The 24,756-nt window shown below is 32.0% G+C and overlaps 3 protein-coding genes across 3 annotated transcripts; all 3 read left to right on the top strand.

The window, feature by feature from the left end:
* Positions 1-4,007: 4,007 nt before the first annotated feature.
* LOC125866784 (V-type proton ATPase subunit D) lies at positions 4,008-9,439 on the top strand. The gene is made up of 3 exons (XM_049547137.1): positions 4,008-4,164; positions 8,121-8,779; positions 9,046-9,439. The coding sequence occupies exons 2-3, from the start codon at positions 8,138-8,140 to the stop codon at positions 9,187-9,189; spliced, it is 786 nt and encodes a 261-aa protein (XP_049403094.1). The 5' UTR covers positions 4,008-4,164; positions 8,121-8,137; the 3' UTR covers positions 9,190-9,439.
* A 5,201-nt stretch (positions 9,440-14,640) lies between these two features.
* Positions 14,641-16,226, top strand: LOC125853629 (non-specific lipid transfer protein GPI-anchored 14-like). Its single transcript, XM_049533354.1, has 3 exons — positions 14,641-15,074; positions 15,608-15,718; positions 16,013-16,226. The coding sequence occupies exons 1-3, from the start codon at positions 14,741-14,743 to the stop codon at positions 16,147-16,149; spliced, it is 582 nt and encodes a 193-aa protein (XP_049389311.1). The 5' UTR covers positions 14,641-14,740; the 3' UTR covers positions 16,150-16,226.
* Positions 16,227-17,773: 1,547 nt separating this feature from the next.
* Positions 17,774-21,001, top strand: LOC125874019 (uncharacterized). Its single transcript, XM_049554829.1, has 12 exons — positions 17,774-17,994; positions 18,674-18,743; positions 18,901-19,100; positions 19,209-19,284; positions 19,401-19,478; positions 19,560-19,639; positions 19,736-19,862; positions 19,967-20,026; positions 20,116-20,166; positions 20,262-20,420; positions 20,552-20,684; positions 20,773-21,001. The coding sequence occupies exons 1-12, from the start codon at positions 17,840-17,842 to the stop codon at positions 20,937-20,939; spliced, it is 1,356 nt and encodes a 451-aa protein (XP_049410786.1). The 5' UTR covers positions 17,774-17,839; the 3' UTR covers positions 20,940-21,001.
* Positions 21,002-24,756: the final 3,755 nt, after the last annotated feature.

Below are 24,756 nucleotides of genomic sequence, written 5' to 3'. Positions count from 1 at the left end.
TTAGTATCTCGATTAGCTACCTAAAATTTCACTTTATTGGTTCGTTTCTTCAGATTGTTAAACCCCTCCCTGTTTTTCTTTTCACGACCCACAATTTTTTTTCATCTTTTAAAAAAAGACAATGGCGTTGAAAACTTGAAAAACCTTCATAGATACATAATGGCTAATAGAAAGAGTTGAGAAAGAAAGACATAAAACGCATTCTACGAATGCGATTTATGAATAAGTTTCTCTCTCTTCTTATTTATTATTGAAATTACTTTATCACCCCTTCCGTTTAATTTAATTTCTCGACTATTTTTAAAATATATTTATTATTTTTATGATATCAAGAAAAGATAATTATTTTTTCTATTTTATACTCAACTTTAATTGCTTTTTTTTAGAATCTTAGTATCTCGATTAGCTACCTAAAATTTCACTTCATCGGTGAATGTTGGATTCTTTAGATTGTGAAACCCCTCCCCTATTTTTCTTTTCGCAACCCACAATTTTACTTTTCATCTTTTTAAAAAAGGTAATGGCGTTGAAAACTTGAAACCTTCATAAATACCTACTAGAAAGAATTGAGAAAGAAAGACATAAAACGCATTCGGCGAATGCGATTTATAAATAAGTTTCTCTCTCTTCTTATTTATTGTTGAAATTACTTTATTACCCCTCATGTTTAATTTAATTTATCCACTATTTTTAAAATATACATATTTCATTTATTTATTACTTTTATCATATCAAGAAAAAATAATTATTTTTTCTATTTTATACTCAACATTAATTGCTGTTTTTTTGAGAATCTTAGTATCTCAATTGATTTGCTACCTAAAATTTTACTTTATCGGTGAATGTTCGATTCTTCAAATTGTTAATCCCCTCCCCTGTTTTCTTTTCTCGATCCACAATTTTTTATGTTTCATCTTTTGAAAAAAGGTCATGGCGTTGAAAACTTGAAAACCCTTTATAGATACCTGAACAGAAAGAGTTGAGAAAGAAAGGCATAAAACGCATTCGGCGAATGCGATTTATGAATAAGTTTCTGGCTTTTTTTATTTATTTTTGAAATTACTTTATTACCCCTTTCATTTAATTTTATTTGTCCACTATTGTTAAAATATATTTTTTACTTTTATCATATCAAGAAAAGAAAAGATAATTATTTTTACTATTTTATACACAACTTTAATTGCTTATTTTATTTTGAGAATCTTAGTATCTCAATTGATTAGCTACTTAAAACTTTACTTTATCGGTGAATGTTCGATTCTCCAGATAGTTAATATCCACAATTTTTTTTTACTTTTCTCGGCCCACAATTTTATTTTTTATCTTTTTAAAAAAGATCATGGCGTTGAAAACTTTAAAAACCATTCATAAATACCTAATAGAAAGAGTTGAGAAAGAAAGACATAAAAAGTATTCGACGAATGTGATTTATGAATAAGTTCGTCTCTTCTTATATATTGTTGAAATTACTTTATTACCCCTTTCGTTTTATTTAATTTGTCGATTATTTGTAAAATATATTTATTACTTTTAGCTAGAGCTGTCAAAATAGGTTTGGCCCGCTATGCCGGCCCAACCCAACCCTTGAATTTAAGTGGGGTTGGGCTTAATTTTTTCAGCCCATTTAGGAATGAGCCTTTTCAACCTCAACCTCATTTGGCCCGCTAGCCTCGCAGGCCAGCCCGTGGGCTGTGAATTTAAAACTATTTATTATATATATTTTAAGTAGTGTTTTATTTGTTAAGATTTTGTCAATAAATATTTTTAAAATATCAATATAAAATCAAGTCTAACTTCTGTATATCTTTTACATTTTAGGGTCATTATCCCACCAAATTTTCTTATTGTCCCACCAAATTTTCTTATTATCCCAAGCCCATTACTCTATTATAACTATGAATCTTTGACCTCTTCTATTTTTGTGTTTACACCTAATTTTCCACTTCTGCTTTATTGTCTTGTTTATGAAAATATTGATCATGTAATGTTTTTTGCTTGGATAAATCCTATGAATGTTGTATCTTGGCTATTATGTTTTTGTTTTGTAAGTATTTACTGAAGTATGTGTAATTCATGAATGAATTTATGTATGTATTGATGTCGTGTTCATCAGACATCAATGTTCGATACTCTCTTTAAGAGACCAATGTTGTCCATTTTTTGGTTAAAGGGCCAATCCTTCCCAACCCATGACCCACTTAGGATTGGGTTGAGCTGTTATTTTATAGGCCCTTTAATTAAAACGGTCAACTCGTCCTAACTCATTTAACTCTCTAGCTCTTTAGAGTTGGGTTGGGTTGGATCAGCCCATTTTGACAACTTTACTTTTATCATATCAAGAAAAGATAGTTATTTTTTCGATTTTATACTCAACATTAATTGCTTTTTTTTTTAGAATCTTAGTATCTCGATTAGCTACCTAAAATTTCACTTTATAGATGAATGTTCGATTCTTCAGAATGTGAAACCCCTCCCCTGTTTTTCTTATCTCAACCCACAATTTTATTTTTCATCTTTTAAAAAAAGGTCATGACGTTGAAAACTTGCAAAACCCTTCTTAGATACCTAAATAGAAAGAGTTGAGAAAGAAAGCATAAAACGCATTCAGCGAATGCGATTAATGAATAAGTTTCTATCTCTTCTTATTTATTGTTGAAATTAGTTTATTACCCCTTCCGTTTAATTTTATTAGTCCACTATTTTTAAAATATATTTATTACTTTTATCATATCAAAAAGTGATAATTATTTTTTCTATTTTATACTCNAAACCCCTCCCCTGTTTTTCTTATCTCAACCCACAATTTTATTTTTCATCTTTTAAAAAAAGGTCATGGCGTTGAAAACTTGCAAAACCTTTCTTAGATACCTAAATAGAAAGAGTTGAGAAAGAAAGCATAAAACGCATTCAGCGAATGCGATTAATGAATAAGTTTCTATCTCTTCTTATTTATTGTTGAAATTAGTTTATTACCCCTTCCGTTTAATTTTATTTGTCCACTATTTTTAAAATATATTTATTACTTTTATCATATCAAAAAGTGATAATTATTTTTTCTATTTTATACTCAACATTAATTGCTTATTTTTTTGAGAATCTTAGTTCTCAATTGATTAGCTACCTAAAATTTCACTTTATCGGTGAATGTTCGATTTTCGAGATTGTTAATTCCCTCCCCCTATTTTTCTTTTCTCTACCCACAATTTTATTTTTTATCATTTAAAAAAGGTCAGGACGTTGAAAACTTAAAAAAAACCTTCATAGATACCTAATAAAAAGAGTTGAGAAAAAAATGTATAAAACGCATTCGGCGAATGCTATTTATGAATACGTTTCTCTCTTCTTATTATTTATTTTTGAAATTATTTTATTACCCCTTCCGTTTAATTTTATTTGTCCACTATTTTTAAAATATATTTATTACTTTTAACATATCAAGAAAAGATAATTATTTTTTTATATTCTATACTCAACATTAATTACTTTTTTTGTTTCGAAAATTTTAGTATCTCAATGGATTACCTAACTAAAATTTCACTTTATCGGTGAATGTTCGATTTCCCAAATTGTAAATACCTTCCCTATTTTTCTTAGATAGTAATATTTCCTTCTTATTTTTCGTATGTAGTTATATTCTCTGTTATTTTAATTTTACATGGTGATTAATTGAATATGAAATTTAAAAGATAAATATTTTTTTTTGAGATTTATTAAAATATATTTAAAATTTGTTATTTTGGATATTTTATTGCATCGAGAAGAAACCAACAATTTTTTATTGAATTTGTTTTGATTTTATGTTTATTTTATTATATGTATTTTAGTATTGCTCTTCTTCCTTTATTTTGTTTTGAAAAATGTAAATTTATTATCTTATAATAAAATAAAGAAAAAGTTGAACTAAAAGGACCTATTTAAGTATAAACTTACGAAAATATAATAGTTACGAATTTTTTTGCCTTTTATTTATTTATTTATTTTCATTTCTTTTTTGTCTTTATGTCAATGATAAATAATAATAATAATAATAATAAAGGTATAGTAATAGGCAGTCCCAATTTGGATCTGAAAGTGTTGTTCTTGGTATAGTTGACCCAATTCTCTTCTTGTGCTGAGTTTGTTTGAAGCTCCGGTGATCTCTCTCTTCTCCGGCGAAATCTACTTGTAAGTGAATTCTGAATTGGTTATCAACATTCCCCAATTTCGATTTTCTATACTTATTTGTGATTTTTACGAGTTATATATGCATTCTTATTTATAATGATCTGCCATTTGGGGTATTGTTAAAACGGAATTAGATCATGAATTTTTTTTCATTGTATTGTCAGATTCAGTTTATGAAATGCAATTATTAACTTTATGGATTCCCTTCTAATGATCTTTGATGAATTGTGGATTTAGTTTCAATTGCTTAAGATCTGCGTTGGTTATTGTGGATCCCCTTCTCTTCTCATAATTATTTTTTATCATTTGCCCGAGTTTTGAGTGGTTGCAACTTGTTAGCTGGATCATGTTCGTCTCTTGGTCTGGAGTTACAGGTTGTGGCAGGGGCGGAAGATAGTACTATCTGTTTCCTTTAACGTAAACTTAAGTCTATACTACAAGCAAACACAAGAAGATGAAGTGTTAAATATATGAAAATTTGGCACTTCTGTGGTGCTTTAAAATTAGTGATTGTGCTGAAGCACAAAGTAACCTGGAAAGAATACTCGAAAATGTTAAAAGACGCTTTAGAAGATGAAATTAACCTCAAGACATGCTGTCATCTATGTAATATTCATAGTGTATATACCTAAATAAGATAATAAGAACTTATGATAACTGTATCGCTAAGGTCTAATAAGAACAATATTGTGACCACGTATTGAAGAATATGATTCTATACAGGATAAACATTGATCGTTTTTCTATACATGGCTAAGATTCTTACTGCATTCTGGTTGGATATTTACAATTTTGAATATTGTGAATAAGCTGCAGAAAGAGCTTGAAAGGGTCTTATCTGTTCTTAGAAAATGATTAATACTTTAAACAGAAGATCAAATGCCAATTTCCCCAGTAAACATGGATGGGTGCTTCTAAAATGATCTGCTAGCACAGCCAACAGAAGATGTCACTCTGATTGGTGAATTAGAAGAAGCTTCAACAGGGAATAGCTGGCCATTGATAAATGCGGATGTCAAACACCTTAATCAATGAAAGGACCAGAATCTTGTAATAAATTCATAAAAAGTTTAACCTGTAGGAAAATACAAGAAGATAGAAATCAGTGAAAGCTGCTATATACATAATAAGGTGGTTCCATCTTCAGAAATTTGGAGATGATCTTGCAAAAGCAACTTAACATCTTTATTTTCATCAAGCACAAAAAGATATTTTTTTCGATAACCAAGAAATCCGTCTGGGACCCGCCCTTTAGACCAATCACAGTCTTCTAAACTCGGTCGATAATGGGCCCGCCCCTCTACCCTTCTCCACTTAAATACCGGGCTTCGCTTTGCATGGTGTGGGGTTTGAATCTGCGACCTAAGCCACAAATCCTCCACCTTTTGCCACTTGAGCTGGGCCTTGGGGGCACAAAAAGATATTACCTTAACGGATTTAGAGATTTTTGTATAACAATCTAAACTAAGCTACAGCTGGAGGATTTTGGAGGGGAAGAAACACAACAATAACAAACCTGTTCAGACCGATGGGAAGAGTCCATTAAGAAAGCCCATAAGGGCCTGTTGTCACTCTTTCATCTGATTTATTCCCAGGCGTTATATGACTAAGGGAAGAGAATAATTAATTATTTGTCCCAGAGAAAAGCATATTGACCATCATATTGTTACCCATCAACCTCAATAAAGTAGTATTTAATATTTTATTTCTAGACTCATATCCCTGATGGAGAGCTTTCACTGCCTTGGGATTGTCAGCAGACGACTTTTTATGTAGTCCCCAAGATGGTCACTTAGCATAATATAAGGTTACAAACTGGTTGGAATATCTGGAACCTTATGGCTTAAAAGGACAGGAAATTAAAGTGACACTTAGAATGTGCCTTCCAAGCTTCCTGGTATTCGACTGTGTAAAGAAGTCTTATACAGCTCTGTTGTTTCATTTTTAAAGTTCAATACAACCTTGTGACCTTGCATTTAATTAGGTTCTTCTGCTCATAATATAAGTTTTTCATTTTCTAATTTTCCTTTGAGGAAAGAAACATTCAAGAAAAAGGCAACAGTCATCCAAAAGGCTTTTCATTGGGAAGAATAATCACCTGAGCAGTTTCTCGTACCAACAAATCATCAATGATTCTGTTAAACTCCTCATCTAGAACATAGTGACAGCTGTAAGTAGTCACTGTCATATATCCCCTCACTAGAACATAGTGCACAAGCTGATGCAAGTTAGAAGATTCATTTAAAAAATAATGTTTGATCTTGTTACTTCTTCAGGTATGATGATTGCTTTGAATTTGTGCTGATTTACTAATCTACCTTCCTTATAATTTCGAAAAAAATAAAAATGGTGTATCTGAGCTTTTGCCATTCCATAAATTGAGTCTCACAATACATTGAATTTTGAGCTTTTGCCAGATGGAACGAGAAGTCATAATATGAAGTCATTCACAAATTCCCTTCTTGTAATCATAACTATAGACTTCGGCTAAAAAGTAAAAAGAGATATGAGTTGTTATGATGATGCAAATCAATAGCCTCAGGGGCATGTCCTGGAACCGTTGCAAGAGAATCGCTCTTTGACACTTATATTAAACCGTAGTACAAGAGACGATTCGCTCTAGCTACATTATTGATCCCAAGAGTTGAGAATAATAAGTTTTTCACTGCCCAAAATTGAATACCCGCATAGAATAATAAAACAGAAGTGTAAAATCGTATGGATATGATTCTCATTTTGTATCTTGATGAGTTGAATCGTTTCTATATGGATTCCTTTCCCAGACTCTTCGAGATGTGTTTCCGAGTACTCCTTGATCATTTCGTCCAAGAAGAGGAGTTCCTCTAATTCTTTGAATTTTTCTAGAAGACCCTTTTCTTGAGATTCAAGAAAATTTCGGGTGGAGTTCAGTAACCGAGGGGGGGTTGAGAAGAAGACAATGAATGGAATGGATTCAACTTCTAATCATTTGCACTTTAAGCGTCATAATTTAACTAGAGTGCTTCTTGAATGCAAATCAATCAGTATGCCTAAAAACATTAGATTGGGTGAGTGTGTGAAAGAATAGATATTAGCATCATTGATAATTAGTATTTTTTCTATTCTGGGATTTTTTATCATCATTAGGAGCATACATCTGATGATTTTGGTTATCCATGAAAATTAAATTTATGAAATTTTTTATTAATGACATCGGATATATTTTTAGCAGGTATTCTTCAAAGTTGTGAACTTTATGTGATTTGGGTGTTGTTTTGTTCATTTTGGGATGTTGAGTTTACTTAGTTTTAGCCGTGTTCTGATTCAGTAACTGACCAGAAAAAAAGAAGAAGAGATAGCATATTAACCTAATCACACCACCAAATCCTTCTTGTTCTATATTTTTCCGCAGGTATTCTTCAAGCTGTGAGCGTTATGTGATTTGGGGGTTGTTTCAATGTTGTTTTGTTCATTTTGGCATGTGGAGTTTTACTGAGTTTTGGTTGTGTACTGTAGTGGTAGTTGTTTCTTGTTATTGCTGATGTTGTTTTCATATCTTGGAAATTGCTAGGTTGTCGGTTATGCTTAATTTTATTCTTTGTTGTTGAAATTGGGTCTTTTGGAATTTTTGGTTTTTCTGTGAACAGAATTGTTTTCTCATTGGTTAAAGCTGTGATCTTTATTGCTTTCTTTGAGCTGAGGGTCTATCGAAAACAACCTCTCTACCTTCCGGTAGGGGTAAGGTCTGCGTACACTCTGTCATCCCCAGACCACACTTGTGGGACTATGTACTGCGCATGTTGTTGTTGCTGATATCGGATATAGGTAAAAAAAGACTACTTTGTCTATAAGAAAATGAAAAACGGAACTGATAGGGTCATTTTTTATGTTCAATTACACTCATTTACAATTTTGTGTCCTATATCGAAGTGATATTTTTTTCTATTGTAAATTATAACCTCACTTCTTCTTTTCAGCTAAGTAGCTTGGCAAAATGTCAGGGCAAACCAACCGCTTGGTTGTCGTCCCCACAGTTACGATGCTTGGAGTTATTAAAGCTCGCCTTGTTGGAGCAACAAGAGGCCATGCTTTGCTGAAAAAGAAAAGTGATGCTTTGACTGTGCAGTTCCGTCAGATTTTAAAGAAAATAGTATCAACAAAGGAATCGATGGGAGATGTCATGAAAAATTCCTCATTTGCTTTGACAGAGGTAAAATATGCTGCTGGTGAGAACATCAAGCACGTTGTCCTTGAAAATGTCCAGACTGCTACTCTGAAAGTTCGATCACGGCAGGAAAATATTGCTGGGGTGAAGCTCCCCAAGTTTGAGTACTTTTCTGAAGGAGAGACCAAGAATGACCTGACTGGATTAGCTAGAGGTGGGCAACAGGTACAAGCCTGCCGTGCTGCTTACGTGAAATCTATTGAATTACTTGTTGAGCTTGCTTCTTTGCAAACATCATTCTTGACTCTCGATGAGGCAATCAAGACAACAAATCGGAGGGTCAATGCATTGGAGAATGTTGTGAAGCCTCGGTTGGAGAACACAGTTCTTTACATCAAGGGGGAACTTGATGAACTGGAAAGGGAGGACTTCTTCCGTTTGAAGAAGATACAAGGTTACAAGAAGAGGGAGGTAGAGAAACAGATGGCCGCTGCCAGGCTGTATGCAGTGGAGAAGGCTGCTGAAGATATTTCTTTGAAGAGAGGTATTTCTCTTGGTTCAGCCCATAACTTACTGTCCCATCCTTCACAGAAAGATGAGGATATTANAATGCGTTGGAGAATGTTGTGAAGCCTCGGTTGGAGAACACAGTTCTTTACATCAAGGGGGAACTTGATGAACTGGAAAGGGAGGACTTCTTCCGTTTGAAGAAGATACAAGGTTACAAGAAGAGAGAGGTAGAGAAACAGATGGCCGCTGCCAGGCTGTATGCAGCGGAGAAGGCTGCTGAAGATATTTCTTTGAAGAGAGGTATTTCGCTTGGTTCAGCCCATAACTTACTGTCCCATCCTTCACAGAAAGATGAGGATATTATTTTCTAATGTGGAGGTCAGCTTTTATTAGTCACGTCTGTTGTCAAATATAGATGGATAATATTATGAGATGGAGAGATTTTTCCTGTTCAAATAAGAGCTTTGTGCATGTTTGTACTTAATGAACTCTACGGGGAGCTGCCTCATTGGTTAGTTTTGTGTGCTTTTTTCAATTTTTTGATTCAGTGACGGTCTTTTTTACCTTGAGAGCTGTTGGATGGAAATTTTATTTTTGAATATGTTGCATAAGCTTATCTGATATTTCCTGTCTCAAAATTGTGTCATGTATTTGATAATAATATTCTCTCTTTTCTTTACATCCCTCAAATATAGCAATAGTGAAAACAGCTTTCCTTCCAAGGATTGAGGTGGATGCTCCAAAAATCTTTTCTGGGAGATAAACTTGTTCCAAGTCTCGTAATTCTTTTTGTACGGGTATAGTATATTGAGGAAAACGACGAACGATAAAATGTACAATAAATATGATGAGTCTTCTGCATTTATGCCGTTGACAAAGTTCCCTGTTTCTGGAAAAAAGAAAATATTAAATCTGCTAATGATGTCTTGTTAATCTCAATATGTAGTTATTTCTTGAAAAGTTGATTTCACCATAGTTCTGGAAACTTGCTTCTTCTTATATCAAAAATCATGTGCATGAAAGCTCACCTGGTAATTTGTTGAGGGGTAAAGAAACCAAAGCTTATTTAAGTTACAAGCATTAACGATTTCATTGATATCAAGTTTCTGCATTTGAAATCATTATTTTCACTCATAATTACATAGTTTCCTTGTTTTACATCAACATGTGAATGGTTCTGTAAGTCAGAATTGTATGATTTATGGCTATGGCACTGTGATGGCCAAGTTTAAGTTGCAGCAATTCTGACTCTTCTTTTTGACCTTCTCTCAACAATTTTGCACTTCAACTGAACCTAAAAACACAAAACTGCATAGGCGTTGTTTCCCAATACATTTCAAATATTTTCCACCTTATTTGAAATTTATAAAGTTGGACTTGTGTTTGGTTATAATTTTTTGCAAATGAGAGAAGAAATCGAGTTGGAAAACATGTTTGGAGCAGTTTTCCAAATTTGAAATCCAACTCCAAATAAACTGAATAATTATTCCGACAAAAGTGAATAATAATTCTCATGGCCAGTTTTTTCAATGTCTTTTTTTCCTTTGTACTTGAATGAAATATAGCTGCCAATAAATACTGTTGACCAGAAATGACGATTATTTACACATTCATAACCCTACAATTATTAAGAAATAACCACAACATGAAAAACAAAACAAACTTTCCAATATTGAAGAGTAGTGAAGAAACTAATTAAAAAGATAACAAGAAAAACACTAATTAAACATCCCAGTTACAATAAATACACAAGGGCTCTTCTCGACAGTACTCAAAAACTCTTTTTAAGTCTTTGTTACTCAAACTAAAAGATAATTACATGTAACCGTTCATAACATACTCTTCTTCAACTTAGAAGAGGAAACCATCGTTCGCGAAGATCAGAGTGATAAGAAATCATGAAGAGTAGAAGCACAAGGAGAAATCCAACTCCCCAAGGAGTAGCACCAGCTCTATGAAATGAGTCTTGTTCAGGCAAAGGAATATTAAACATAAGAGATTTTTCAAAGTTGGAAAGTAAATGAACAATTAAAAGTAGTACTAATGGAGACAACATGAGAAGAAACTTGAATTGATCCATAATGCCTTCAAAGATAGACTCATAGTTGATGTACCATGTAACACTTACAAACATGAAGAGAACAAGAAAGAAGAAACACAAATGTATTGAAGGTGCCTGTGATGATGAGTAATTATCTCCCATTTTTTGCAACTTTAATTTGCTTCAAAGTGTGGAAAGAAGAGTTTGATTTTCTTCACTATCAGACTTGTTTGGTTTTGGAGTAGCCTTACTATGTATGTATGGCTTTTATAAAGGTCTAAATCTCATGTGGTGTTGTCTTTTTTCCTTTATTTTACTAGATACTAAATGACTTTTTTTCTTTTTTCTTTTAACATTAGATTTATGAACTCACAATCTTAAATTAATTTGAATTCGTGTCAACTCATTTCTAAAAAGAAAATACTTTCTATCTCTATTTTCAGAGTATATTGGGATCTAATCCATCCGGTCCCCTCACATTTCTGTTTCAATTGAAGTGTCACATTTTATTTTATTTTTAAAAAAATTATCTTTTTACCCTCAATTAGATAATTTAAAGCCATATAAAAGTTGAAGATTTATTTAAAATAAGTATATTAAATTTTGTATAGTAATTAATATAGGAGAGGAGACTTTTTAGTGTTAGCCTTGGGTGCATTGTACGTAGGATTTGTACTTTTTGACGTTCCACTAATATTTGTCCAACTGGCCGGTGAATTTTTATATGGTCAAGAATTAAATATGTATGTAACTGACACTTGTCACCGACCAAAACCAGAACTTGATGTGGACCTCTTTATGTTTACTTTTAAATTGTTATAATGTCAGTTTATTTACACTAAACTTCATTTGTCTTCCTTCAAGTTCTTAGAATTGTAAAAAGAAACCCCTTGATAATTGGATCGTGAAGGAGTTTACCTTATTTATTTATATTTATATGGTGATTAAGTTGATGAAGGCACCAACATGGATTGCGGTGCACAGGTGAAAGTGTTTCACCTTTAACCAGAGGTCTCAGGTTCGAGCTCAGAGTATGGAGAAAATCTTGTTGGGAGGGCAACCCCCGAATGGGTCCTGCAGATCAGCGCGATCCGAATTTAGTCAAAGCTCTAATTTGGGCTGCGAACACTAGATGGAAAACCAAAAAAAATAATTGATGGAGATAGTAATCCCTTTGTTGAGACTCCAAACTATGTAGATATATGTTTAATATGAATATTGAAAGAAAGAATACGTCAATTTGAAGTAAAAGAAAGATAAATTAACGATATCATTCATGTTCATGATCTACTTACTTTGCTTCCATTTGATATTTTTCTTTTCCATTTTAATTAAGTACTATAAAATTTTCAAAACTTTATAGAAGTCTTCCTAATATTTCTTTTTAGTTTTTCCTAGTTTTAGTATTAGAGGGAGTGGGGGGGATTTTTGATATACAAAATTTTGAGATGGGTGACCATCTTTATGTCTTTCTTGTGCTTGATGTAAGTTAAGTCACTACTCACTAGTCACTACTAAAAAAATCTTACTTTCCAATTGAAAAATGTTAGATGGTTATTTTTACTGATATTTTAATTAAATTGGTGAGAAAAAAATAGTACTACAATACATATGAACACTTCCCTTGCCTAATTTTTGTCACCACACCTTTAATTTTTTTGTTTTGGTCTTGTCCATTAACAAATGGGATCTTGACACGAATTTTAATGGAGCATTCAGTTAGACTAGATCTACGGTGTGGTTTTTTTTTTAAAATCATTTTATATTATATTATACTTATTGAATACACCAAACCTTGTACATCATAGATTTGATAATTTAATTAATGTAAATAATTCTGATGTAATTTCCTTAACAAGCACTAGAATCTTATGTATTTAAAATGGTTAAAAAATTCTACAAGTGGCATCTAAGCTAAACTTATCTATATGTCTCTTGTAATTAGTTGAAGTAGAAAGATGACGAATAATTTTTAGCGACAATGAATATACACATTAACAAAGAATGTTAAAATATTTATTAGCACTATTTAATTGTTATTAGATCCAATATTAAGAGTCCAAAACCAAAAGAATAATAAATGATCAAAAATTTCAAAAGGGCAAACAAATTGAAGATGAAACCAAAAGTACAGAGCCCCACGTGCCTTTCATTAGACGCCATGAACGGTTTTAGCTGATGAAGGAAGGCACACGACGACTTGTGCCTTACCTCAAAAAAAAAAACGGCTGAAATTTTCATTTTTTCATCTAATTATTTTTCATTTTTTTAGCTATTTTAATATTTTAGTTATTTAAACATTTTTCCAATTTCATTATTGTAATATACACCTTGTTTGGATGGTTGTATTGTATTGTATTGTTAGTCTAAATACAATGTTTGTTTTGATTATTATTTAAATTTTATTGTATCGTATTGTTTAAATCTATCGTTAGATAATGATACGATACAATAGAATTTAAATAACAATCAAAACAGACATTATATTTAGATACTCTATTGTTAGAAATTAATGAACCAAATTATTGTCCACTTCGACCCGACTCCCTTCTAGTCCATTTCGAAGCTAAACCAAGATAAATTCGAGAGGCCCAAAGTTGCAGCACAACAGTCATTATTAGTTGGGCCTGGAGCGGACCACGACATTGTCTCTTCTAGTGAAAAAAAATGAAAAAAGCCCGGCCTCTACTTTTGCATATCTATATGTCTAAGTCAAAACAAACCAATTGAAACAGAGTGATTACATTATTCTAGGTGATTTAACAAGTTAAATTGCACAACAATTTAATTTGATCCACATAATAAGTGGAAGATGACATCATAAGCATGCTCAAATGTTGTCATGGCTAAATTTAGGCAACACAAACCAATTATGATAACAAGAAGAAATTCAGGTGGTCCAGGTTTAATTGGTTTACATCCTATAGTGGGTTGGTAAAGTGCCCCACTTTGTATTTACACCTACATTCCCATCCTTAATTGAAAACTGAAAAACAAATTAGTTTCTTGTTTCTTGCTACAAAATTAGTGGTTCTTGGAAATTGGAATCTTCCATAATAAAGCCAACAATTCTTAGAGACAAAAGAAAGAAAAAGGTCTGAAAATGTTGAGTGAGTACTTTTCAACCACTACAAGTTGTTAAGTAACATAACACTTACTATTTCCTTAAACCCTCATCCAAACACCTGGCTAGTTTTGGTTCGAGGAACTTAGATATTATTGGAGGCAGTGGCGGAGCCAGAATTTTCTATAAGGAGTTCAAAATCTGAAGAAATAAACAAACGAAGTAGTCGAAGGGGGTTCGACATCTACTACATATACCTAAAAAATTGTTTTAACCATGTCAAAATAATATAATTTTCCGCCGGAGAGGGTTCGGATGAACCCCCTAAAGATAAGGTGGCTCCACCACTGATTGGAGGTATGAGTATCCGAAAAAAAAGAGAAGGAAAGTCACATTTACGATGTGAGACCTTTTTAAAAAATATCGTATAAATTTACCCTAAAATGGACGGTATTGCCACCATGTTATGACTAATTTGGACCAACTTAGCCCAACTAAATATTACATTCTAGAAGTGGCTCAATGGCGAGTGACAATAATGATTATATATACGAAATTACACTAATGACCTTAAAATGAATAGTCTTAAAACTTTTGACATCCGCTTGCCTCCAAAATTTGTTGATGTTGAAATTTTGTCCGAGGCAATCGGGGTCAAAAGTTCAAGACGTCTCCTCGAAAACATTTTTTTTTGGTAAAGGAACCTATTATATAAGAGCCAAAGGAATGTCTTATCTTTTTTCCACTTAACACAAAAACTAGCAAAAGGCAAAAACAGAGTTCAAGACACCTCAGTTCCCTCTATAAACATTTCAATATGGTTTCTTGCACCATGAAATATCAGTTGAGATTGGTGTTGTTCTTCATATTATGTGTATTTGGAAATTCAGATACAGAAAAGGACAAAGAAGAGTGTACACAATCATTGATTGGTTTAGCAACATGTTTGCCTTATGTTGGAGGTAATGCACCAGCTCCTACACCAGATTGCTGTACTGGATTGAAACAAGTGTTGAAAGATAGCAAGAAGTGTCTTTGTTTGTTAATTAAGGATAGAAATGATCCTGATTTGGGACTTCAACTCAATGTTACACTTGCTTTAACACTCCCCTCTGTTTGTAAAGCCCCTGCTAACATCTCTGAATGCCCTGGTAAGTACGCCTGTTTTTAGCTCGTAGTTTCAGTATCATTTATTGTATTAGTAAGGGGCGAATGGGGTTGTGTGTACAATAGCTTTCTTATTTTTCTCTCGATGGCTTCAATATAAGTAATTTGAGAGATAAGAGGAAAGCCCCTCTTTCGAATTTAAAGATGTAACGCAAATAATGACTCTCTCACCGGGATGCAATGGGTTACTTTTAGGTTTTTCTTACTTAGTGGAAAGCATGCTGAACTCTGTCTCAACTAAATGAAATTAACGATCTGAAAGAGTTCACGATCTTATCAATAGGGTTTTAATCTTTTGAAATATGTGGTCAGAAACAAGTCTGTATTTATAAGTCATTTTATTAAGAGTAAAATGAAAAGTTTAAATTTTAATTGTTACTTATAAATATAGAAATATGTCATTCTTTTTTTAATAACTCTAAAAGAAATAGTAGCACATAAATTGAGACAAAGAGAGTAGTAAGAAAAACCGTTTTTCATCAAGTTAATCTTTGACACTTTTTGATGATATATGCAGCACTTCTCCACTTGCCTGCAAATTCACCAGATGCTCAAGTATTCTATCAAATTGCTAATAATTCTAGCAGCATTGCTGGCAGTCCATCTGCACATAGCCCCATTCCTTCTGGTAAGTTATACTACTACATTTCTTTTACAAAATTCTGAAAAATTGGTGATTCAGGCGATTCAACTTATACACACTGACAACGTAATACTGTAATTTATACACTATCAATGTATTAATATAACTTGTATCAGGTAACCTGTCTTATTTATATCTAACTATATGATTATTCCACTTTTTTAAAACATTACTTGTAGTTATTGTTTACACGACGTAATAGTGTATAAATTATTCTATATAGTCAAATATATAAAGGTTAAACACTTTTCTGTTTTTGTGTTGCAATTTTTTTTTCAGTTGGATCTAGTCCCACAGGTGCCCCTGCTGGTGCTCCTAAATCTGCTGGTTGTCATATTGGAAAGAGATGGTTTGGATTAGAAGCAATTGTTGGTGTAGTCCTTCTTTGGTCTTTAACTTCAAATTTCTTCATATGATGAGTCTAATAACCTTATTTGTATCATAATAATTAAATCTATCATTTTGTTAAATGGATGATCCTTGTATTCTTGTGTGTCCTTCTAATTTGATATTTATTCACTAATATTTTCTCAGAGTGATACATTGAGGGCAACTTTGTCCAAAATCTCAAACAGTTGCCATTCTTCAACTATATTATAAAGGGTGGCTATATTGTTTTCTTATATTATATATGTCAAAAAAGTGACCAACCCATGCTATTTTTTTTTCAATAATACATGCGCTTAAGTTTGATCTACGAAATTGGGTGAATCACACAAATAAATCATTTTGTGCCGCTCCGGCACCTTTTATAACCTAGCTAAACAGTATAATTTTCGAACTCTGCCTTCACCCATACCCCATGTTTAGGTTATATAGCAGTGGCCTATTATATTGCTCAAACTAGAGTGCAGGCGTTTAATATGAGTGTGAATTTAAAGGTCGAATTTTTTATGATTTAAATTTTAAGATTTGGGGAAACGGATTCATGTATGAATGTTAATAATAATTCACTGATTTAAAAATAGAGTTATAAAATCTAAATTATGAAATGCTATGTAAAAAAAATTGAGGAGAATTTATCAAGATGAGAATCTTGAGGAGATAAAAGGAAAAAGAGTGACATAACAATTTATATATATAATGTATTTTATTTTCTTCCATTTCACCTTATCATTTGTTTTAATTACAAAAATAATTGAATTCATTCCGAATTTGTCTGATTTTAGTCACAGTACCCAAAATCGATCAACCAGATTTGATACGAATCCAACAACCACAATCGTATTTTGTCAATACAGATACAACATTGAAAATGAAGAGTCCAAACAATGTTGAGGTCTGTGGCAAACCTATTATACATAGACAGTAACCAACACAACAAGTGGGATTTAACTAATTTTTCTTCTACAAAATGAGTAATCAAGTTTGGCAGTAGTCAACAATTTTAGTTCAAATCCTATATTCATATTTCATACTAACAATTCATAAAATATACTAGTAACATTTTACCAATTATACATTTAAAACTCACTAACTTCTAATAACTAAATTCAGAACTCATAAACTTTAAATCTTGAAATCGCTTCTAATGGCTAAAATTTACAACTCATAAACTTCATATCTTGAATTCGTTTTTGCAAAGTATCTTGCTGCATCTAGTATAGGCAATTTTTTGTTTCACTATTCCCCGATTTACTGAAAGACAAGCCAAGAAATTGCATAGTCCTGTTGTGCCAGGGATAGGCAGAATTGGAGAAGTGGTATATCAGGTTATTCTAGTGCAATTTCATAAAAAGTTATATATAACATTGGCTTCTTGTTTGTAAATTGTAATAGGAAAACTTGAATCAGCAAGCGCAATAATTGAAAAAACACTGTTTCAATCATCATAAAGGAGTATTAATTAATTGAAAGTTGTCAACATACATTAATTTTTAATAATATCTTTTCTTCTGAATGGGTAGGAGGATCGTTGTCCATGTCAAATACATTGATGAGTCTCTGTCTGTTTGTCAATGGAAATAACTTATGCATTTCATCAAACAGCAAAGACTTTATTAATTTCGCATCTTTGCTACTATTATATGTTTTGTACTGTTGTTATAAGAACAGATTTCAGATTTTTCAAGTGAATTTGAATTCTCGGAGTTTACTTATTCCATCATGATTGGAAGCAATGTGGAAAATGAAGAAGCAAAGCCATTGGGAAGATGGTCTGTTTTAGCATATGGTGTAGGGCATGTGCTTAATGATATAACATCAACCTATTGGTATACTTATCTCTTGCTCTATTTGACCAGTATTGGAATGCCTCCAAAGTAAGCATATACACACTCTCTTGCTAATCTTGACTCAGTTTTGTATGAACATCTTGTTGTAGCTAGTTTAGGTAATATTATTCTTTCTTTGTTTTGCTATTCTTTTTTTAAAAAAATCCCTAACAAGAGAATTTCATTAGGAAGATTTGAACTTGAGACGTCTGGTTAAAGGTGGAGGGACTTAATTTTACCATTTCATGACAATCTTTGGTAGCTTTTGTTTTGTTATTCCAATATTTCGTTGGGAAAAAAATGAATATTAAAAGGACTTAAAGTCGGTATAAAGACGAGAGGGAGTTGCTCGGATGGTAAGCACCCCTCACTTTCAACCAGAACGTTGCGAGTTCGAGTCAGCAAGGGAGCAAAAGGGGGTGGGAGCTCTTAGGGAGGGTAAAAAAAACAAAAAAGGGTATAAAAGAGTTTTTGTATAATTTTGCTACTACTTCTTGTGAGTTGTGACAAGGATTTCATGAATTTGATGCTGTAGTGGATATTGATGTACTCCGAGAAGTTTTGAAAGGGAAGTGTAATGTTTAGAGCATCATTTAATCAGAAGATACCTGATTTCAGGGCTTACAAAGTCTTGGATCGAGTTAGTCTACGAGTGGCTTTAGTACACTGGTTTAAACTTCATTATGAGATTGGTTGATTTGACACTTCATTTGGTTCTATTTCACAGACAAGTTGCAGCACTTGCAATTACAGGGCAATTCACCAATGCAATGATGACCATAATTGCTGGAGAACTGGTATTTTTTTCATTGCAATCCTTCTTTTTTTCTTTCAATGTAATATCATGAGAAGTTGTTAACTTGTTACATATGTTTCACTTCAAGCTTTTGATATGATCGAGAAACTTGCCGATCATGAATTATTTTTGCTTGTTTTTTTTTTTTTCCACAACAGATAGACAGATTTGGACATTTCAAAATATGGCATGCTGTGGGGACTGTTCTTGTCTCTGCTGCATTTTCTTCGTTTTATTGGGGCGTTTGCGTTCCTTGCAAAATAATTGGGATCGATACACCTCCTGTGCAAATGATTGGATATTATATGTTTGATATACTCTTCAGTGGTGGATGGTCTTGTACTCAAGTATCACATATGTAATCATCTCAACTTTCGTGTTCGTTTTATATTTACTACAGAATCATTCGATTATTTGGCTAAAATGATAAATGTGTTCTACATTTTCTTGGCCTTCTTTGTTGAAGGGCAATGGTGAATGGCCTTACCTTGGATCAAACAAGCAGAGTGGCATGTGTCAGCTGCCGTAATGCTTTTACAATGGTTGGTACTCTGTTGCACCATTCTATGCATAGCTCTCTTACATGCATTTCATCTCAATATAGACAAAACTAACATTTTACCTCTTGTCTTGTTACTGTGAACCAATAATTGGGAAGGTCGCAAGCCTAATCGTATATGGAATTGGATTTTTCATCTTCAATTCATCCGTGAAACAAGTTGAAATCAAGGAGCAGGTACATTGAATACAAGGAGTGCTCTTCTATATGCATGAGCACGTGCTTTGCGTTAATGTACTTTACCATTTATGTTTGCAGTACCACTTGTTGGCAACTATCACAGTATTGATCGGATGCTTCTTTGTAATTTTATTTCATCTTGGAACTAAAGAGCCTAGGTTTGTTATCTACTCAGTCCCCTTGTTAATTTGGAAGGCTCGAATGTACTTCATTAATGAGGAAACAAATTACAAGGTTAAGCATTTTTTGTGCAGGGTGAAACCAGTATCTCACAAGACAAATCCTCGTGGTTCTTCTTGGAAGCGATGGTTGAAAAATGGCCTATATTATAGAGTAGCTAGCATTTATGTGTTAACTAGAGTTGTAACGAATATATCACAGGTAACTATAATTTTCTTCCGGCTTCTTTAAGTTATATGCTATCGATCATTCACATATGTAGTAGTTCTCTGTTCTAAGTTTCTGTTTTGTCTTTGTTATCTCAGGTGTTTCTTGCTCTCTATGTAATTAGTGATCTACACATGAGCCAATCTTCCAAGGCTTTGGTATGATTTGTTATCGAGTTGAATAAAATTGACAACACTTATATCTTCCAATTAACTAATGCTAATCGGGCTGAGTTATTATGTAATAGGTTCCTGCCATCATCTATTTGTGCAGCTTCATTACATCTATCTTGCTCCAGGTTCTCTTTCTCTATGGGGTTATTCTACATTTGGTCTTCACTTTTTGCCTGTTCCTTGTTTCCATATCCTAATCTATTATACTGGTTGCATGTAGGAACTTGAATGGAGCAGTCACAGGTTGAAGGCCATCTTTTCAGTAGGAGGCTTCCTGTGGCTATTTTGTAGTGCAGTAGTACTCTCCCTACCGATTAACATGAACGTTTTTATGTACATCTTGTCCGCGGTTATTGGAATCGCCAATGCCTTCATGATGGTAAGCTGCAGTTCAATTATTTTGTACCTCAAATTTAACATTGTTGTATTGGTAATTTTCAAGCTAACTCATCCAAGAAAGTGCACTCAGGCTCCTAATCGCGATGTTTCTATTTGCTTTATGGTTAACAGGTAACTTCAGTAGGCATGGAAAGTGAGCTAGTTGATAAAGAAGTTGAGGGATCTGCTTTCGTTTATGGATCATTAGGCTTTGTGGAGAAAGTATTGTGTGGGGTAATGCTGTACATTCTAGAATCATACGAAAGTAAGCTATATATTTCGTTCACTTCAAACGTCTGCATATCATGAATGAAATTTAAATCTTTGACATGAAAGTCTTCACCCTTATGTAGGTGTAACACCAGCAGCGTGCAATCCAGCATATCCTTGTTTCACAGTAACGCGATTTTCATTGGGATTCATTCCGGGAGTTGCTGCATTAGCTGGAGTCATAGTTACATGTTTTACAAAGTTCAGAACTTCACATCCAGACCCTTTGGCAGAACCTTTGTTGGAATAGTGATAAGCCAAAAGCTCTATTTCTTTGTATTGTAATTGGTGGACCTAAGCAATGGTTATATTTTTTTCCCTTCAAGATTGGATAATGGGTCCATCCTTCTACCCTTCTCTACTTAAATATCAGACATTTGTCTAGAACAAGATTTGAACTCATGACATGAGCCTAACCCACACATCACGCGCTGGCTATTACCAAATGGCAACAAATCTAGTCCACCATGAGAACATGTGATTGTCATTATATTCGTAAACTTCTTGTTGAAGTCTTCAATATATCAATTGACAAACCTCTTTACAAAAGCAATGACAAGGAGTCGACATCAATTCTATTATCTAAATTAATTAGTGCAATCAATAGGAGTTTGTATATAAATAATCTTTTGTTTACTGCCTTTGTCCAAAAATAGTTATCCACTATACTTGTTCACTTTATGAAATTGATAGATTAAGTGACGTGTATAAAAATGAGCTAATGATCTCTTTTTATAGAAGAAATTTGCAACTGCAATCAGTCACAATATGATAAAGTTGTGCCACCGAAAGTTTTCAATTGTTGTGTTTCTCAACATTTGTTGTCATCTACAAATTTGCCAACCATTAACAATTACATGCCGTAATTGTTGAAAGTCAATATAGGGGGTTGGACTCCACATATAGTACCTATCTATATTGCATCAAAATCTTTGGAGATTAAACCTTGATACGTTAAAACTATAATTGTGTCTAGCGTTCAAAATGTTTAAATCGTTTTTGAAGTTTGAATATTTCTTAAAATTTCAAATTCTCGAAACTTTCAAATTCGAATACATGCACTTCATGAGTTGATAACTTTCTATTTTTCAAAGTTTAGAATTTTCTCCTTTTTACACTTTTACTTGTCAAAGTTTTGAGTATTCTATATTTATTTTAGTAGAAATATTCATGTCCAAATATTGTTTTTGGTAAGACCTTATGGCAACGACCTATTGCGTGTTTCTATAAACCTCTTGTTAGCAAGAGTCTTAAAAGCTTGATAGATACATTTCGAACACTTAATTAACTCTAAGGGTAGTATGGAAAAAAAATATTCTTAGTTTGTTAAAATGGATTAAATATCTATTTTGATGTAGGGACCAAATAAAATGAAACGGATGAATACCATATACAATTAATTGAGAAAACTGAAAAGTATTAAAAATACTCCTAAACTTGGCGTGAATTATTAGTTTCGTCCCTGAACTATTGAGAATTTCTACTTGACTGACTGAACTTAAATACATTCTTGATCTTGCCACATGGGTGAAATACACCTTGAATTCTTGTCAAATTTAGGAGTGTTTTCAACACTTCTCTCGACTTTTTATTAAGAGTCATACGCTCCTACAAGAGTTTGAGACCACTTGTTATATCATGTAGCTGATTGAGAGTATATTTAAGTTGAGTTAGTCCAATAGAAATGTATTTTTAAGATTATCAATAATTTGAAGATGAGATTAACCATTCAAATCAAATTCAAGAATATTTTCTAATACATGTAGTAAATCTGATGAGGAGTTTAAACATAATAATTATAAACCCAATTTGTTGATTGATGACTTGATTGTCATTCCAATTCCATGATATATTTAATTTGTTTGTGGCAATAAGGATAATAATGGTCCAGTTTTAAAAATTGGCAAAGTTAAAGATAAATCATTTAATTGAAGCCACTTAGTCAACTTTGTCAAAAAAGTTCGTGAAGTCCCAATAGTCTTGGATTACGTCTCAGATACATAAAAATGAATTTGTGGTTCAGACCTTTGCCTTCCAAAGTCCAACTTGCTGTTTTTCTATTATTATTTTTTTCCTGTTTCAATAAGATATTCTTATAAATTATAAAAGGTGATTCAATATTCAATGTTTAAATTCAAGATCTCTAATTAAGCATGAATGACATCATAACTTTTGGTGGTATCCTTTTTTTTTGTTTATTCAATTGCACATATCCACGTTAATAAAAAATTATTTTAAGGGATTATCATATAAATAATTAGTCAGATTCATTATTTGCTTTTTTTTAGTCAAATATATATATATACACACATATATTATACATAAAATTATACGTTCTCTAGCTATTTCTAATTTAAGCGATTGAATAAATAACTATTTTGATTAAGTTAATTCTTCTTAGTTTGTTTTTTTAATTGAAAGATTAGTTGATTGTGACTTTAGGAGTAGTGGATGATAAAGATTATGACAAAGTTTCAAATAAGCCAACAATAAGAGATGACACATCATGTATAATTGTCATTTTCACATTAATATTAGCATGTACTTAGGAATCTTGATTATATCGGAATCTTAATCCTAAGTCTAAGCAATTTCTTCATGCCCTATATATTTGTTTAGATTCCAGATCGGTAATTATTAGTAAATGCGTTATAAGTAATATTTGTTATTTAAATAATATTTTTATCATTAAAAATAATTTTAATAATTTCGGAGAAATAAAACGAGATGTATGAAAAGAATAACTCTATTAGTGACAAATAAAATTTCTTTTGCTTTTTTATAATTAAATTCACATAATTAATATATAATGTTATGTGATTTATTAATAATTCTTTAATTTTATTTTTCAATAAAGAGACAAAAACATAAAGACGTAACGTAAGCACCCTCGAAAAAAAGAAGTTTGATTAGTGATCACTAGATTTAGATTAGGATTCTTTGTGGGACCATAACTCATAAGTTTATTGGCCCAACTTTATAATTGTTTAAGCCGTGAAGGGGCGGTTTGGGTGTCAAAATGGAAGAATCTTTCATTTAGACGGGATCCCATTCACCAATAATTGACTAGATCCTTTCGACGTTAAACTCTGATTAATTTGAAATTGAAATTTTATAAAGACATAAAATTTATATTTTTTAAGTTATATTCTTTTTATTAGATACACAAATATCATATTATGTGAAAATTATCTAAACTTTCTCGAACATTATACAATTTTCATAATTCTAAATTAATATTTGTAATTACATATTATTACGAACTTCCTGATACACTTAATTTTATAAGGATTCACTAATCAAAAAATAATCAATAATAATAATTACTAGTTATTCTTTAATATTATTTTCTCCTACTATAAAAATAATATATTCACGAGCATAAGTCTTTTTTTTGTTTTTTGCAAAATTTAAAATGGCAGACTTTTCTTTTTACAAAATAAGAACTTTTAAATTAAGTTTTACATTTTAAAAAAATCGAAGTGATAATTTGAAATTGCAATCTTACATTTTGGAAATTTCAAATCATAATTTAAAACTGGAACTAAAGTTTTATTCACATTTTAAAAACAAAATTTGAGTTTCAAATCAATTCTATGACCAAGCACCTGATAATAATCACTTTTAAGGAATTATGTATGCGGTTATTTTGACTTGTGACAAAAGTTCCCCAACCAAATTTGTTTAGTTTAATAGTAAATGGTATGTATATTACTTTTGAATGAGTTGGTTGCATAAAATTGACTATGGTTATTATCAAGTCAAACATATTTTAAAATGTGGGTGCAATTACTATTCTTTGGTGTGCAGGTCAATTCAGAAGACAAATTTGTTGCTTTTGCTAATAAAGGATTTCAAACTTGAGAACATGAAGAGTCTTATATCTTGACTTATTTTCATGAAAAAAATTATATTTTATAAGCTTTATATGCATTATTATTAGTTATTAATTATTATCATTATTATTATTATTATTATTATAAAGAATGCAATACTTTATCAACATATTATGAATCTAAGTTGTACGTAAGAATTAGTTTAATTCCGCAAGCACTTTAAATTGAGCC

This window comes from Solanum stenotomum, chromosome 1, assembly GCF_019186545.1.
Source record: "Solanum stenotomum isolate F172 chromosome 1, ASM1918654v1, whole genome shotgun sequence".
NCBI classification, from domain to species: Eukaryota; Viridiplantae; Streptophyta; class Magnoliopsida; order Solanales; family Solanaceae; genus Solanum; species Solanum stenotomum.
This window is presented reverse-complemented; position numbering and strand designations above follow the sequence as displayed.

Excerpts from the sequence above, each read along its gene's own strand:
- LOC125853629 (XM_049533354.1), top strand. The coding sequence starts at position 14,741 with ATGGTTTCTTGCACCATGAAATATCAGTTGAGATTGGTGTTGTTCTTC. Across the intron at positions 15,075-15,607 it reads TAACATCTCTGAATGCCCTG|CACTTCTCCACTTGCCTGCA; the intron begins GTAAGTACGCCT and ends TGATATATGCAG. Across the intron at positions 15,719-16,012 it reads ACATAGCCCCATTCCTTCTG|TTGGATCTAGTCCCACAGGT; the intron begins GTAAGTTATACT and ends TTTTTTTTTCAG.
- LOC125874019 (XM_049554829.1), top strand. The coding sequence starts at position 17,840 with ATGATTGGAAGCAATGTGGAAAATGAAGAAGCAAAGCCATTGGGAAGA. Across the intron at positions 17,995-18,673 it reads AGTATTGGAATGCCTCCAAA|ACAAGTTGCAGCACTTGCAA; the intron begins GTAAGCATATAC and ends TCTATTTCACAG. Across the intron at positions 19,640-19,735 it reads CTTGGAACTAAAGAGCCTAG|GGTGAAACCAGTATCTCACA; the intron begins GTTTGTTATCTA and ends TTTTTTGTGCAG.
- LOC125866784 (XM_049547137.1), top strand. The coding sequence starts at position 8,138 with ATGTCAGGGCAAACCAACCGCTTGGTTGTCGTCCCCACAGTTACGATG. Across the intron at positions 8,780-9,045 it reads AAGGTTACAAGAAGAGGGAG|GTAGAGAAACAGATGGCCGC; the intron begins GTAGAGAAACAG and ends AAGAAGAGAGAG.